The sequence below is a fragment of the Adiantum capillus-veneris genome, chromosome 15, assembly GCF_014529385.1.
Source record: "Adiantum capillus-veneris isolate H3 chromosome 15, ASM1452938v2, whole genome shotgun sequence".
In the NCBI taxonomy this organism is placed as follows: Eukaryota; Viridiplantae; Streptophyta; class Polypodiopsida; order Polypodiales; family Pteridaceae; genus Adiantum; species Adiantum capillus-veneris.
The window spans coordinates 30,035,884-30,053,308 of NC_140945.1; the positions used below are offsets into that span (position 1 = coordinate 30,035,884).

General features: G+C 45.7%; 1 protein-coding gene across 1 annotated transcript; it reads left to right on the top strand.

Moving 5' to 3' along the window:
* Nucleotides 1-413: 413 nt before the first annotated feature.
* LOC147440453 (uncharacterized) lies at nucleotides 414-16,656 on the top strand. Its single transcript, XM_086530195.1, has 12 exons — nucleotides 414-630; nucleotides 790-922; nucleotides 1,037-1,099; nucleotides 13,143-13,187; nucleotides 13,272-13,334; nucleotides 13,442-14,094; nucleotides 14,169-14,214; nucleotides 15,083-15,196; nucleotides 15,300-15,416; nucleotides 15,536-15,627; nucleotides 15,705-15,858; nucleotides 15,947-16,656. Exons 1-12 carry the CDS (start codon nucleotides 431-433, stop codon nucleotides 16,226-16,228), a joined length of 1,962 nt encoding a protein of 653 aa, XP_086386321.1. The 5' UTR covers nucleotides 414-430; the 3' UTR covers nucleotides 16,229-16,656.
* The last annotated feature ends 769 nt before the right edge of the window (nucleotides 16,657-17,425 follow it).

Genomic DNA, 17,425 nt, shown 5'->3' on the forward strand with positions numbered 1-17,425 from the left:
AGGATCTACAATGGACTTCACATTTGCTTTTCACCTTGAAAGTAACAACCAAACAAAACCAACAAACAATACTATCATGGATCTTGGACCGACACCTTCCCATGCTGCAATTTGCATACAGCAACACACCTCACTTGGCCATAAACCAAGCACCCTTTGAAATTGTATATGGTAAGAAACTCCCTATCCCTATATCCACTATTAGCATTGTTATCTCAACAACCAATAATTTAGCGAGAAACCACCCAAATATTTTGCAAGAAGACACTGATTGCATCAAAAGAGCACACATAGCACGACTTTCATTCTTGGAGAGACACGATGTTGACTCTCCACCATACTTCTGTATGGCACTTTTGAATGACGTGCACTATAAGTGGTCTGGAGTTTGTGTCATTTTCTCATCACATGACAAAAGTTTAACTATCATATGGACAGTTTTTTGTCTTGCGCATTACACTACAATCTACTATGTGTAAACAAACTATTTGGGATATTACCAAACTGTTTAGCAAGTTTCCTGGGGATGATGCAGCAGGAACAGGAGGAGACGACGCCCCTACAATCTGTGAGAGATTGTTTTCGCAGGCTCAAGCAAGAATGGGAAGGCATGATGCAGAACGTAGACGTGTATGTATCCCTCTCTCTCACTCTCTCTCACACACACACACACACACACACACACACACACACACACACACACACAGAGGAGCACTGACGCGTGCGCGAGACACGCACACACGCACCAAAAATTTTCCTCGCTCTCCTCATTTCATACTCGTTGCACAGCATTTCCTCTGAAGTGTTATCATCTCTCAAAGCTCAAGAAGCAGCTCTGGCGGTGGAGCATAAGGAGGTGCAGTCGCTCAAGCTCGAAACACAAAACCTCAAAAATATTTTCTTTCAAACAACACAGGAGCAGGTCGATCACATTTCCTTTTGCGCTTTTTCAGTAGCAAACAGTTTTTGACGTTTGCTTTGTTGTCGTAAGGTCCCTGAAGATTCAGGTTTTTGACAAACCTTCTCTTTGCTGCAGGACACGAAGGCACTTGCAGAGAGGAAGTTGGCAAATGAGATCAAAGTCAACATACACAACCAGGTATGAGAGTAGAATTAACTTCAGTCATCACGGCACTGTGTTTTTTGTTTTGTGAGTAAAGCATGATGGGTAATTGGGTGTCTGCTTCTTACAACTCCTAATGGCTATTCAGTTGATTACTGTAGGACGTTTTTCTTCCAAACACTTCATTTTTAAGTTGCATGACACTTTATATGAAAGAGCTATCAGCATAAAACACGCATAAACACATGAACAGAACACAATCCAAATGTCATAATGTACATATGCATAAAGCAAGCAACATAGTTTGCATGAGCACACAAATCTTGCATCTTATTTAAAATGGGTGACGGAGCTTCTGCATCTTTAATTTCCACCTCCATTTTGGCCTTTCAATGTAAAATATCTTTCACATCCCAAAAGCTTAATGACCTTGAAACATAAAAGGGTTTTTTTCTAGTATGCAGCCTTAAAGTGTGATATACATGCACCAAATTATCAGCCATTTGATGCTAGAGACGTTTGCTCTTGATAGAATGTATAAATCCATATGTTGATGAATTTTGCTCACATGTGAAAGCACCACATATCCGGGAAGTATTTTTCCCATGATTCTCCCACCAAGAAATGACTTAAAGCTTTTGCATGTCAACCAACGCATCAGGCTCCACGAAGCTCCCTTGCAATTCAATATGTTAAGAGTATCATATTCACCTTCTAGATGCATTTCCTTTGCTTGCGTGATTCTCATCACACGTCCACTGGCCCTTGGTTGTGGGTTGGCCACCCATACACATGCTGGACATGGATCTTAGGCACATTTAGGATTTGCACCAACACTTTGCGCACCTAAGGCCTGTTTTGGCCATTTTCATGGTTTTAGGATGAGTGCCTTATTTTTGGTCGTGGTCAAAGTGTAACAGGGAATTTTTGTACTTTCATCCATTTCAGGATTTCAAGGTTTTGAAACATTTCGTTCCAGGGCAAGAAAAAGCAAAACGGCTTTCGTAATATTCTATTTTTTTTTCTACACGTGTACACACTCTTAAATATCCATAGACATCTAATTAATGAGAGAGACAAAGGAAGGTAGAGATAGAGGGTGATATTCTTTCACAACATCCGCAACAAAATCACCCGAGGTTGCAAGGTTTCCAAGAGTTTTTGAACTACATACTACCTCCTCTGATGCCCTAGGTGGTACCTCCTCCTCTGGCACCAAAAAGTGAGAGCTTCCAACCGGCAATCTTCTCACTCGTCTACTCCGATTAGGGGAGTCTTCAGGAATATGGTGCAGCCATCTGATCCAGTGCAATCGCCTTTTCCATCGGCGTCGCCCACCTCCCCCCACCGCCGCCACGAGGCTACAATGGTTCGAGCCCGTATGGATACCCTTACTATCTTTACTCGGAGTATGCGCCTTACCAACTGGAGGACAGCGGCACGACAACAAATTTTTTCACCTTTTCTGGCATGAAAGATAGAAAGAAAGCATTGCAGTTCCTAGAGCAATTTGACAACGTCTATGCTTTGGGAAACTATACAGAAGAATCCAAGATTTCTCGAGCAATGGAATTTCTTAAAGATAATGTTATGCAATGGTGGAGTTCAATCGCGACACAAGTGCATGCACCAAGGACCTGGCAAGCTTTCAAGACAATATTTGCATGCAGTTATATGACTTATCTCTTTGAAGTCCAAATCTTGTTAGAATAGGGAAACTTGAAAATGCTTGCCACAGAGACCATGGACAACTATAACCAACGGTTTCTCGATGTCTATCTTCCGGTGTCTTTCTTCGCTCATTCCCTTGGAGGACCAATGCGAGGGATACATCATTGGACTACCATCACCATTGGAGGAATATTGTCTGCCCAAGCAAGTCTCAACCATGCAAGAGCTTATGGACCATGCCACGGTCGCCTACAAACTGATGAAACGGAAGCTACTTCAATCACTAACCAAAACTTCCGGCAACAATGACCAAATTCTCGAGAGTCTCGTGAAACCCAACCTCCACTGAGACGGGTATTAGGGTTAGGGTTTCTGTGTCAAGGTCATAGATGCATCGGTCCAAAGCGCTCGTTTGGCTTACCTCAGATTCACTCTCCCTAAAAAGGTGGTCCATGCCAATCTCTTGGTTAAAGCTAGGATTTGAGCTAACTTGACTTTGTCTTGCAAATTTCGAGCGAGGGGCCTAAAACCTAGAAGAAGTGCCAAATTATGAGTGCCCGTTGAAGGGGTCCCAATTTATTAAAGAGAAGAAACCGAATGCTTACAACTTATAAAGTTCTGCCAAGGGGCCTAATTATCGAAAGGCTCCACTAGAGGCTCTATTGCTAAAAATCATACTAAAAAACTCATGACGTGGCTAGCTGTATGGAGGTTGTAACGAGACGAACACCACGTGCCAACGGAAAAGAACAGACTGAACAACTTTAAGCACTTCAAATAACAACTAAACTGAATGCGATACAAAGAGAACACTGGCCCCAAACCTTGGCGGCCCTTTCAGTATTTCTTTACATTGCTTCAACAAGGTACAACTCCCATGGCTCTGCTCTGCATCTCCCACGGGTAGACTGCTAGAGTGAGAGCCCATGGGTCATATTCAAAGGCCTCTGAAAGCAGTTTACATAAAAAGCTACAAGCCTTAAAAGCTTTTGATTCTAAAAGCGAACAACAGCTGAAAATGGGGAAATCCGTACACCTGCCACATCAGCAGCAACAACGTAAAACGCAAAAGTTCGACATGCTACCACATGGCACTGTCAACGCAATATACGAACGTCGGTTCCTTACGCAAGAGATTTTGTGTGTATGTGTGTGGGGTCTTGCTTTATTCCAAAATAGCTCTAGACACTTGGGCCCCATCGGATGGGGTCCCATAAGTTGGTTGGAACTTCTCTAAAATTAGGCCCACTTGGCGAGGACTTGAAAGTTAGGTGAAAACTTCTGTTGTTGCTACTTCTTAGGGTTTAGGCCCCTCAGTCAGGATCTCCTAGATGGCTCTGGTCTTCAGTGGCTTGACACGTCAATAGTTCGTGACAGAGGTCCGCGTTTTACGTTGTTGTTGCCTCGTGGCACACTGTATGGATTTTTGGTGATTTGCACTGACATGATGACGTGGCAGATTGTACGGATTTCCTTTTTATGCTGGCTGATTTTAGCAATTTTTAGTGCTAGCTTTTAGGAGCAGATGCCTATGGGATAAGATGCTTTTAGGACAACAACTTTTGGGGCTCTGCTTTTAGCATCCCACATGTACTCTTTATAAGTGCCCTAGGGCCATTCTTTCAGGCATCTGGACGCAGAGCTAGAAGATCTTGATCTAACGGGAGTTGTACTCTCGCACATCAATAATAAAGAAATATTGAAAGGGGCGCCAGTGTAATCGACTTGAATACCCCAAGTCGGAAATCTGGCATGACACACGAGAGAATCACTTAAAAACACTTCACAAACTTTTATGTGGGCGTGTGTGTGTGTGTGTGTGTGAGAGAGAGAGAGAGAGAGAGAGAGAGAGAGAGAGAGAGAGAGAGAGAGAGAGAGAGAGAGAGAGAGAGTCCACGCGAGAGACATGGAGTGGCGGAGTTTGACTCCCAGAGAGCACTAGCCCCAAAACCCTGGCACCCCCTTCGGTATTTCTTTTATACCGCTTCAATGAGGGACAATTAGTGGGGCTCTGCTCTACTTTCTCAAAACTGGAATTCCAGAGAGAGTACCCCCACTTCTTATTTGAAGGTCCTTAGCCTCCAAAAGCATTCACATGAATAGCTATTCGTCCCAAAAGCACATGAATCCAAAATCTGGTGTTGACAGCAGCTTCCGCGATTTGCGAAAATCCATAGAGTGCCATGTTAAGATGCTGTCCGTGTTTTGCGCTGTCTGTACAGCTCCCACGTCAGTACCTCCGCGTTTTACGAGGTTTGTCTACTCCAACAGTCTTTAAGTGTTTGTGTCTACTCAGTCGGTTGTCCACACTTTGGTCTTCTTCCGTGGCTCTAACCTCCATGGGCCTTGCCACATTACCAACTTGTGACATATCCGCCTCTTCAAAGAAGAGTAATTTAATGTGCAACGGAAGTGAATGATGGTGTATTGCTCAAGATGAGTGATTAATGGGTGCTCAAGGTTCCTTTTACTGACGTGAAGGGAGAGCCTTCCTTACTTAATGAGAGAATGGGCAATGACTCAAAACACGAGTGGAATGCAAATTGTGAGTAAGTGTGCAAGAGAGTGCTAGAGAGAAGAGACGACACTAGATGGGGTCCCAAACCCCCCTCCAAGGGCGCCCCTCTCTATTGCTAGAGAGGTATTTGCTTTAGATTGTACAAAGTCTGGTACAATCCTTCTAGATGCTATGGTACTTGACGATGCCGAAGTTGACGACAATGACGGTGACTGATGACGACGACGATGGTGTCGTCGTCAAGTTCGGGATCTGCGATGGATGGACGATGTCGACGACGACAGCGTCAGGGCTGCAAACTGAAAATGCTAGATTCTCTGCTATGGATCTGCTACTGTGGCGGTACAGCTGATTTGCAACCGCCGAGTCGTGCAAGGGCTGAGAATGCAAAACGCTGGCTGTCTTGGCTGGAAACTGAAAACGCGAAGCTGATCTATTGCTGGCTGGTCGATGCGGCGAGGAACTGCAACGAGGAGTTGTGGTCCGGCGAAGCCAAGGGCTAAAAATGGAAACACTGGTGGCTGTGGCTGAAAACGCTGGGCTGAACTGGTGAGAAAACGCAGGGAGGGCGTGTGCATCTGATGCCTGTGCTCTCCTTCTGCCATCTGCTCTCTACTGGCGCCAAGGGGCTTCTTTGGAACTTGCCACAAGCTGGGTCGAGCAGGCATCCTGAAGGCTCCACGATTTGGAATGTGTGAAGTCACTTTATTAATAAAGTGGCTATAAGAGGTGGTTCATATGCAGTATGGGAAAATGAGTTCCTGCAGTGGAAAATGCTCATGTTGGGTACCGGGTCATGATGTAATGATCCTGGGTTGTGCAATCAGAGAGTATGCAGCTACTTGAAGTGCGTGGACATGCACGGCCTGCACACAGGCTCACAAAGGTGCCAGAACACTGCCTAGGCTTCCTAAACCCTAGAAGTAGGAATAGTTTGTCCACGTACACGTAGGTTTAGATGTGCACGTGACAAGTAATGGTCTGCGATTAGGCTTGCGAAACTCAAATGCGATTCTTTAGCAGACATTGCCTTTATGCATACATGCAAATGCCCATCGGTATCAGACAACACATTCTCTAGTATGCTTTACACCGCACAATTCCACAATCAGATATTCATCTAGTCATCTCATTGGCATCGGAGCTCTAGATATTCTGGCATAGCAATGTTGCGCCTCCTCATGGCTAGATTTGGATCTCGGATGAGAAACTCTGCCATTGCATGATCACAAGTGTCAAGGCCTATGTAAGGCCGCCCTAAGGAGACAGTGCATTGTAGAGATGATCTTCAAGCACTCCATGTTCTGTCCATGTGCACCATAGATCTGCTAAGCAAAAACGCTGGGCTGATCTACAACAAAACACTGACTGATCTGTAGCAAAATGGTGGCTGCCCTGCATCTGCTACAAGGCCCCCTGGGGCACCCAAGGGAGGGCGCCCCCCCTTTGGACTCTACTGCAATGCAATGTAGTGATAGCCCCCCCCCCCTCATATATAGGCCCAAAAGCTGGCTGCCAGTCTCCAGCCCCCACCACCCTGATAAAAGGGGAAAAAATTATGAGGAGAATAGGAGAGGAGAGGCTGGGATAAAATATCCTAGGTCTACAGGAGCCTATGTGTAACAGGCTTGGACACTCCAAGCCAGAAATCAATAGCAACACACGAACAAAAACTTCATAATCACTGAACTGAGAGAGAGAGAGAGAGAGAGAGAGAGAGAGAGAGAGAGAGAGAGAGAGAGAGAGAGAGAGAGAGAGAGAGAGAGAGAGAGAGAGAGAGAGAGAGAGAGAGAGAGAGAGAGAGAGAGATAGAGAGAGAGAGAGAGAGAGAGAGAGAGAGAAATGAAATGAAATGTTATATTAACGTCTTCAAAAGGCCATAATGACCTATGAGACCCGAAAGTTACAAAGTGGTGGATCTGATACAAAGTCAGAGTAACAAAATAACCTAACAACAGTACAAAACAAAGATATATACTATGGGGTCCTAAGTTGATCGATGTGAACCAAGCAAAAGACTAAGCAAAAAATGGGCGGCTTGTTGGGATAGCTGAATCACAAGAGATCTAGCATCGGTCGTTGGCGAATTTCATCAATTTCCTCCATGGTTAGTAGTCTGACCGGGCGTCGTGCATGCCTGGCCAGCGTGCTCCGAATTTTCTGTTGTAGTCTCCGTCGATGCTGTGTAGTTCTTCGCTGTCGCGGGCGTCTGGATTTCCCCAGTTCAATCGCTCGGTCAATCAGTGTGCCTCTGGTGTGAGCCGAGGGGGAGCTCTGCTGTGGGAGTGGCTCTTGCGGCTGTCCCGTGTCTACTCTGAAGAAGTCTGTGATCCGTCTTTGAGACTGGCTAGCCTCGCCATTCATCAGGCTATCTCTGTGTCTGCGCAGCTCGAGCAAGAACAAACCCAGACATCTCTGATCTTCGTATCCCATGACTCTTGAGAGTGGTCCAAAACCTTCTCTGAACAAGCAATGGAAGCGGCCTCGTATCTCGTAGTAGACGGGGCAGCGACATGTATAGTGTAGCTCTGTCTCAGGTTCCATGTTACACAAGGGGCATGTCCTGCCCTCTGTTGGTACTCCTCTGTATCTCCCCGTCTCAATCCGCAACTGGTGAGAAGATGTGCGTAACTGGCCAATAGCACATCGTATCCCATGAGACAATTGGGTATCCATATATCTGGGTCTCGCCACAAAACCATCTTCCGTAAGCTGGAGAAGATGGTCTTTGTAAAAAGCCATCTTCGTGCCCAATTCCTGTGCTGGTTGTATCCATGTCCTTCTGGTGTCTAGTTGGGTCATGTCTTGGCGTATGAGCTTGGTGATCTCTGACTGTGTAAGGGTGAGAGATGGTGCATCCAATGAGTAATGGAATGGTGGCAGCCGGTCTATGCTGAACCCATGTGCTTGAAACCATGATGTCATCTCCCCATACCAGCATGTTGTATCTCCTTGTATGGCTAACTGTCGAGAGGATTCAAGTGCTATGCGAGCATATCTGTCTCTAGGAAGTGCCCATGTGCGGTTTATGAAGGAGACTAATCTGGTGAGCGCCTCCACCACAAGTGGGGGGGCCGCTAGCTCTGCTCGGATAATGGCCCGTGGTACTGATGCCTTGGCTTTAATGAGCCGCGAGATCATAGAGACGAGAGGTTTCTCCATGTTCCCCCATCCGTCTGAGCGACCCGTCCTCCCGTGGTGATCCAGTGAAGGTCCCCATATCTCGGATCCATAGAGCAATGCTGAAGCCACCAAGGTGTCAAAGAGCCAGAGCTTCGTCCGGGGCTCCTGAAACTGAACCTACGAACACATCCTCTCCAATCTACCTAATGCTGCGTGGGCTCTAGTAAGTCTGGTTTCTGCTGCTCTTCTGAGTGAGAATGTAGGTCCTCTAAAAACCACTCCAAGGTAAGTGTAAGCGTCTGTGTATTCCACAGTCTCTTGGCCGTATGTGAGTGTAGGTGCTGACCTCCTGATCCACTGTGGGGTGGTATTAAACACCATAACCTTGGTTTTACCCAGGTTGACAGACAAACCACTTTCGTGGGCAAATGTATGCAGAGCATCCAATTGACGTTGCATTCCCTCTGGGGATTCGGAGATCAACACTATGTCATCAGCATATAACAAAAGTGGAATCCATGTCCCTGCCAACTGAGCACCTTTATCCCCATCGCTGTCAATGTAGTCAGAAATCTCATCCACATACATACCGAAAAGAGTGGGAGAGAGCAGGCAGCCCTGCTTTACCCCAATAGTGGAGTGAACCGGTGTAGAAAGTCCCTCCGGGGTGCATACATGCCGTACTACTGATCTGTACAATGCCATGATCCCCCAAATGAGTTCTGTGGGTACTCCCATTTCCTGTAATCTGCGCATCAGTCTAGCTTTGGGTACCGTGTCGAAAGCTTTGTGGAAGTCCAGAAAGCTACAATAGATCCGTCTCCCATGAGATCTGCCTTCCTCGATGATGGCCCTGAGTGTTAGGATATGGTCAAGAGTAGAGAAGCCTCTCCTGAATCCTGCCTGCCCAGTTGCACGTATTCCTTCCCCCTCTGCCCATCTACTCAGCTGTTGCTCAAGAATGGATGCATACAACCGTGCTAGTGTGTGCCCAATCATAATAGTGCGATAATTCCCAGGCTCCATGGGGTCTCCTGATTTGAAGATAGGTACGATCGTAGATAGGCTCCAAGTGTTCGGTAGGCCCTCACACATGGCACCCTTAAACATAACTGCTAGAAGCTCTGCTAGTAGGTCTTTGGCATGCATGAAATGCTCAGCTACTAGGCCCTCATGATCATATGCTCTAAGAGTCTTCATCCTGTCAATGGCTTTCTTCACTATCTCAGCAGTGAAAAAGACACATGTATGTGGGCATGTGTCTGGGGGGTTGGGTAGGGGCGGCTGTCCAGGTACTGTGTACAAAGATGATGCGTACTGACCCCAGGTCTCTGTGGAGGAAATAGCAGGGGGGGGGGGGACTGCTCATGAAAGAGCCGCCACGCCTCACGCAAGTCTTGACTCAAGAATAGCTGATATAGATCCTGTTCGAGTCTAGCCAGAAAAGCCCTCTTCTTCCGTCGCACCAGGTGTCGGAAGTCCATCTGTGACTGTCTGTGAGTGACGTCCCCCAACAGCACCTCCCTCTGAAGTCTGGCTCTAGTCTGGCGGCACTCCTCATCGTACCAGTTGTTCTGAGGCATGCTCCCAAATCGGCGGCTCTGCTTAGGCTGGGTGTGTGGGTATGCTTCAGTTGCTGCCTCATGTAATGTCTGTGTCAGTATAGTAGTTAGCTCCTCCAGAGGTCGCCCCGGGTTCTCAGTGCATAGGCGTCTGTAGATTCCGTCCATGTATACAGAGTCCATCTCCCTTGTGAATGTGTAGCGAGTAGGGACTGCTACTCGTGGCCTGTGTGTTGCACTGAAATGGAAGGAGATGGTCATCGACACCAGAGCATGATCCACCGCCACCCCCACCGGTCCGGGCCTGACTGTGAGATCCTCGATACTAGAGATGAGATTCGGTTGTGCCATGACATAGTCCACCGTGCTGGCTCCATGTCTGTGTGGGAAGCATGTAAAGCCTCCCGCAGCAGGAAATCTCTGTAGGCCGTTCAAGATGGCCAATCCATGTGCAGTGCCCATGTCTATCAGGTGTCGCCCATACTCAGTATATTCCATATCATGTGATAGTCTGGAAAGGCCCGTCTCTGCCACATCTCTCTCTCTTAGCATCTCCTCTGAAGTATCATAAAACATTGCCTGGTGATGGGCAGTCCTAGCATTAAAGTCCTCGAGGATGATAATGTCACCGTCCCTAGAGAACTCCCATATGTCATCATCCAAAATAGAGAAAGGGGACTGTCCTTTGGGTGGTGCATAAACTGATGTACTCGGGGGAAAGTAACAAATAGCTAGATAGAGGTATCTGCCTGTCTCTGCTTTCAGTCTCACCCACATGTACCTAGCCTGCTCGTCCCTGCGGGCTATATGTATCAGTGGCTGCAGATCCTCTCTAAATAACACTGCCACTCCTCCCGAGCCCCGCCCTCTGTGCTCTGAGCGTGTTTCCTGTCTGTAGGCTGTCTCCCACCTATATCCACTGATGTGAGGCATGGATTGCCCAGGGGCCTGGTGTGTCTCAGAGTAGAAGATGATATCTCTTCCAGTAAAGCTATCCTCACCCACATCAAGACGCATAGATCCATTGCAATTCCAGGCAGCTTCTTTGAGTGTGGTCCCATAAGTCTCGCACCGTCATGTGGAGCGTCGCTCAAGTATTACCACTTTTCCGTCTCGGTAAAAAGCGATCTTGCCTTTTCCCCTTGCCGCTCTAATCTCCGGCATTACTTCCTGCATATGAGCGATCTGCGAGAGGGTGAGATCGTCCCCAAGAAAGATGCCAGTCTCTTTAAGAGTTAGTCTTTTCTTCAAGAATGACTTCTTTGCTTCCATGGAGGGAAAACGGAGGATGAGTGCTCTTTCTTTTGAGGTTTCTCCACTGCCTCCATTTTTCTTTATGTTGCCCACTCTCCATGCCCTTGTGTGTGTCGGCTCATGAATCCCCATCAAGGCTGTGAGTTCTTTTACTTCTTCGTCCACATTGCCTTTGTCTTTAAGACCGCAAATTCTCACATGTAAAGCGCGCACCCTTCTCCTCTGCTCCTCCTCTAGTGTCTGGTTAATGATGTTGTTGGGTGTGGACGTGGGCGCTATCTCCTTGTCTTTTCCTTTCTTGGCCACCTTGATCCATTTCTCGGCTTCGTCTGCCTTTTGTTGGGTTTTGGTAAGAACATCCACCCAAGAAGTCTTCATTTCTTTGTGCTGTTCTTCTCCCTCTTTGATGGCCCGTACTTGTTCCTTGATCGTGTTGATTTCTTCAATTACTGAGGGTTGCAGGTCGCCCTCTTCCAGTGTGTTTCTTGATCGGGCTTCGGCGAGTTCTTTCTTGAGTGACGTGATCTCTTCCTCTTGGGTCGTCACTCGGTCTTCCAACGTGCTTATCTTGCTCTCTTGGATCAGCACACGTCCTTCGAGAATGTTTATTGTGCCCCAGAGATTGCGGTTCATCTTGGTGATGGTCTCCGTCATTTCCTCTTTGCATTTTCGAATGGCATCCTCTAGGGGGTCGGCTTTTTCGTTCGTCTTCCTCATGTTTGATCGCCGCCCGCAAGGAGGTTAGATGCGTGTGTGCACCCACTCTAGTAGCTAGCACGGCACTGGATGTACATGTGCACCCACACTGGCGACGATCGCGACGAGTGGCGGAGCGCGAGGCGGTGTGGCCCGGTCAATATGTTCAGCTCTGTGTGTGTGTGTGTGTGTGTGTGTGTGTGTGTGTATGTGTGTGTGTGTGTGTGTGCACGCGCCTCGAAAACAAAATTGAAGGAGGGGGGGGTAGAAATGAAATGAAATGTTATACTAAAGTCCTCAAAAGGCCATAATGACTTATGGGGCCCGAAAGTTAAAAAGTGGTGGGGGCGGGGTCTCAAAAAACTTCCTACGCATAGAAGAAGGGGGGGACATCCTACGCGTTAAATTTTTGGGGGGGGGGGGGGGGGGGGGGGGGGGGGGGGGGGTCATCCTACGCGTAGCACGTGGGGAGGGGGGGGGGGGGGGGGGGGGCGCGGGTTTGCAGAGGCAACGCGAGGAGGGGGAGGCACTGGGCGCGGGGCTGCAGGCGGGCACAGCAGCGAGCAGGGCGGCGGGGGTCAGCGAGCAGAGAGAGAGAGAGAGAGAGAGAGAGAGAGAGAGAGAGAGAGAGAGAGAGAGAGAGAGAGAGAGAGTATACAAAGGCTGATGACATTTGAGCCGCCATTTTCCAGTGTATGGGCTGCCCTTAATTTTGTGCCCCTTCTTGGGTTTGGCCTCAGGTTTCTTGTTGGGGGCCATATACAAGTGACATTGATCTAGTATTTTCTTATTTCTATACTCCTTGCTTCTTCTTTCATCTCTTCGTTATTTCGTACAATGGAAATTCTAGTTGGTTATTTGCTTTGTTTTGGTTTGTTGTTGCAGCATGAATGGCTGCCTTGTATTTTCTATTGCAATTAAAAGGGACTTAATTGGAAATCCTGAGATATGAACAGTGCTTATAGTTAATGGTAGTTTTTTTCTGGGTAGAGCAATGCCTAGGGGCACCTAAGTACATTGTGCCTTTGAGGAAGCTCCTGGTATGTCACGGTAGGCACTTTGACGATTGAACACGATTCAATGGCTTGTGGTTGTCAAAATGTTTGAAAACTTATGCAGAATTTCTGACAATTATGGTTCTATTGTGTTGTGAGCTCCATGAATAGCGGTGCTCTTGGTCGCTTGCACAAATTTTAGCAGTGCTTTTTTCCGGTAACATATGTTGAAGGTTTCTGATTGAGGTTGATGATTGCAGCTGGGGGAGGTAAAAGAACTGCAGTGTTGTTTGGCGAATCAACTGGTAGTATTTACATGGCATCCATCACATCTGCAAACATTTCTCTAAGCTCATTGGACTACTAATAAGATCTTCTGTTTGTGTTAGGCGAGGATGAGAGGCTCGATTGACAAGATCAAAACTTTAAAGCAGCAGGGGTCAGCCGATTCTGTGAGACACAGAATTTGTGTGTAGCTTTGTTTTTCTAATGCTCTGAATTTCAGACAATGCCTGATTTTTTGGCAGTAGGATAAGTTGCTTTGTTTTCGTGTATGTAGTCCCTACTTTGTTCAGCCTCTCGCGAGCTTTGTAACAGTGTATCACATCAACCTGAAGAGCAATTGGAGTTCCAGATTTTACTCCCTTTAGAAGACAAGGATCCTGGTGTACCAAATTTTTGTTCTGGTTCCCCTACTGCTTATCCTGGTAGACTTATTTCTGACACACACAATAAATCTTTTACGCTGAAAGACACAGAAGCAACGGCTATTACTTCCCAGAAAGTTTTTGAGCATAATGTTTCTAGGCCTAAATCTGAGGTACTCAGGAGCAATGGGAACAGACATTCAGAATCTAAAGTAAGGTCAACAAGGCCCTTACTAGCTTGTCGCAGTGGACCTGATAGAGTTCAGCTTGATCGTGTTTCTGTAAAGACAGAGTTTGATGAGGAGGCAGAACGCTCTCTAGAAGATGGATCTGTTCAGAAATTGCTGTATAATGCAGCTTCCAGTGCACCAAGTGTTGAAAGCGTCACAGATGAGCTTGATAATGTTCTACTCTCTGAGCGGCTAAAGATGCTGGTGCAGAAATATCTTGAAGGGCGATCCACAAAGGAGGATGATGGCGGCCCTCCTTGTGTGGCGCTTTTGGAAAAAAAGAAATTACTGGGCTTAGGCAGAAGCTCAGTGACAACCAAAAGAAAGTGGGAAGTGTGAGTCTTTTGCCTTACTACTATCATAGGTTAACCTTAGCAGCATGGGCTGATTTTTTGGTTTTTTGTTACAGTCCAATTGAAGTTGCCCTGCAGGAGGATGCGCCTGGTTTACTCGAGGTGAAATGTTTTCTTCAGATGTTGTTTTGCAGTAGATCTGATGTTTTGTTTGCCTGCTTCTGTACCTAGGTCATTCGTGGCCTTATGCTGTGCTACTATCGCCATAAAAACAGGGAATGCCCGTTCCAGGCCCTTGCCGTGCCGGAATGCATTCCGGCTAGGTGCCATTCCTAAAATGCTGTTCTGGCCTTGTGCTGTCTCATTTTGCACTGCAAACAGGGAATGCATTCTGGATTCGTTCTGGAATGCATATCGGTATGGTTCAGATTGTTGAGGGCCTGTTCTGAGATTGAAAAGCGGCCAATAAAGAATTTTTCAAGGGTTTTCTAGGCGATGTCCACGTTTGTTTGGGCGTTTTTGGGGCCATGCGGTAATTAAAGCCTAGCTCCTCAATAGAATCTCCATTTTTTCTATCTCCTTTCGGACATTTACCTCTCCTCTTCTCCTCCCCATTCAGGGTCCCCTATTCTTTCTCCCTTCTTCCACCGTTCCCATTCAATGAATCCATGGTCTTGTTGCTGATTCTGTTCCGCATTCCCTTTTTTTTACGACAAGCGGCTTATTAGTTTGTCTCATACATAGCTTTTGCTCATGACTTTTTATGGAGCTCGAGGTGAACCATTCAGTTGAAACACTTTGCACAAAACACAAAACCAAGACAACATAAGAAAATGGATAGAGAAGCAAAACTATTTGAAAACAAACTTAAACAGGGAATTACCTTAATTACTTATAGTTTGGGGATATCACCCTAAACTGCTCATACAAGCCACCCTACAGTGAAGGGGGAAAAAAAAACATTCCCCTTTTAATTCGAAAGTTCAGACTTTTCTGACGTTATGAAGGTGTATATTTGTTTTAATAACAGAAGCTGCAGGAGAGGGGATTACTTGAGGGTATGACTATCTATGGTGCTGCTTGTGAAGGTGACTGGGAAAACACTGATGAGCACTTTAGAGACCTAGAGTGCGTTGCCAAGAAGGTATGCACAACATGAGCTTTACTTTGAGCACGTGAACTTTTTCTCTTGTTATTAGGATTTCTGGTTATTTATTGGAATATATTGGTGTGCATGACTATTGCAGGTATGGGGCGTCCCTTCAGGACTAATCAAAATACCAAAAGTCATCCATCAGCATGCATCTGGACTTGGTAAAGGTCCTGTGTATTGCTTATCTTGTTTGGTCTCTTTGATTGACCAGGTAATCTCATCCATAAATTGCAAAATCATATTTGATCATTTTTCTTTGTGCACGATGACCTGAATTTGTTACTCTGCACCTTTAATTGAGTGGTCTTTCAACCACTTATGTTTACACAGGCGAAGTCATTAAGGCAACGGAATTGGCCAGTGGAATGGGGTTGGTGTCGTGAACTGCAGGCTTTTATTTTTGTATTTGATAAGCATAACAGGTATATGATTGAAATGGAGGTCAAAATTCAAGAGTTTACTTGACATCAGTCTACACAGGGGTTGTATTGGCTTGTAGGGTTGTTTTGGAGCGTCCAGAGTATGCAAACGCAACCTATTTTTTTGAGCTAGTCCAGTCTTTACCGGTCAACTGGCAAGTGCTACGCTTAATACACGTTCTAAGTGTAACAGCCCTCGGCAAAACAGCTCTTTTGGAGAATAGACCTCTTGAGGTAGTTTAACAATACACAAGATTTAAGCCGCCTTTGTATCTCGAGTCTCTCCAGTTTGATTGGCCATCTCGATCTCCAATTCTTGCAGGTAGGTTATGAGCTTACCGAGGGGGAGTCCAAGATCCTTGAAGGTTTTGGCTGGGCTGCGGGCACTGGGCTAGGATCATTCTTAAATTTCTGTGACCGTGTCATCCATGACGTGAAGGATGATGATAATTTGGAATGGAGGCAGAAAATTGGCAAATGCCTAATGGATGGTTACGACAGAGGGCGAATCATGACACCTTGTCTTCCGGTCAAGTTTCTGAAAGGATCCAAGACACTTGAATTTGAAACTGACATCAAGCCTGGTACTGTGCTTTCGACTTGAAGGTGGCCCTTCTTCCTTTGTGGAATAGAGGTCACTTCATGTAGTGATGAGGATGGGATGCATGAGTAAAAGCAATGTAACATATCATTCTTTTTTACTCTCTCAATGTTCCCTGTGAGGTTGTATATTTGTAGGTGGGAATGCTTCATTTGTAGGCAGCGTGTTAGAGGTAGGTCAGAAATCCTTATGATCATGGTAGAAAGTTGACTATAGGAACATTTGAAATGTACAATTGCTGACTTACAGTTAAATAACAACTCAAAATCATGTGCTTCTGTAAAGATCAAAATCAAGTTGTAAAGATTGAAATGTACTATTGATTTGGATTAATGTACTAGACGGCAAATCAGTAGTACATTTCAATCTTTGCAACTTGCTATTGCTTGTTGTTCACTAGTTTTACAATATGTTGTTGCTTATTGTTGTGATTTCTTTTAGGCACATCTTAATCATTGCCAAAAAACCCTGACAAGGCTTAAACCGACCATAAATCAACCATGGAAATAAATCTAGCAAGTAAAAGTGCTATTGTTGCAAATAAATCAATGCAACCAATTGGTCTTTTTGTTGTCAATGGACACTAGTTAGGAGACATTGCAGGGTGAAAACTACCTATATATGGCTGACTTGTGATGCAACAGTAAGCTCCCTGTTAATTCTTCATGTGTTTTGTACCCACATGGTATGCTTCTCAACCTAAATCTTTGCACGTAACCATGTTGTATCCTCCCTGGGTCTCCCTTTATTTATAGCTCAGATCTTTATTTATGCCCTTCAATTCTCTTCTTTATTAATAGCAAGGCCAACCAAGCAAGACTAGTTTGAGATGTAATAATCAATCTTAGGGTTTTAAATACTTGTTTCTCTTTTATGTTTGATAATGCATTGTGTGTGAAATCTTTCCTGCAACTTTAACGTTGGTTATTGCAATTGGGGTGAGATTTATCACCTTATGGCTCTTTGAATTTTTCCTTTAACACATCACCTAAGTACTCAAGACGCACACAAGGATCCTGGGGTACCAATAAGCAACAACATATTGTAAAACTAGTGAACAACAAGCAATAGCAAGTTGTAAAGATTGAAATGTACTACTAATATGCTTAAACAATAGTGGAGTCCTCTAGCAAGTTGTAAAGATTGAAATGTACTACTTCTGTATGGCACTTCTATGGGACGCACACTATTTAACTAATG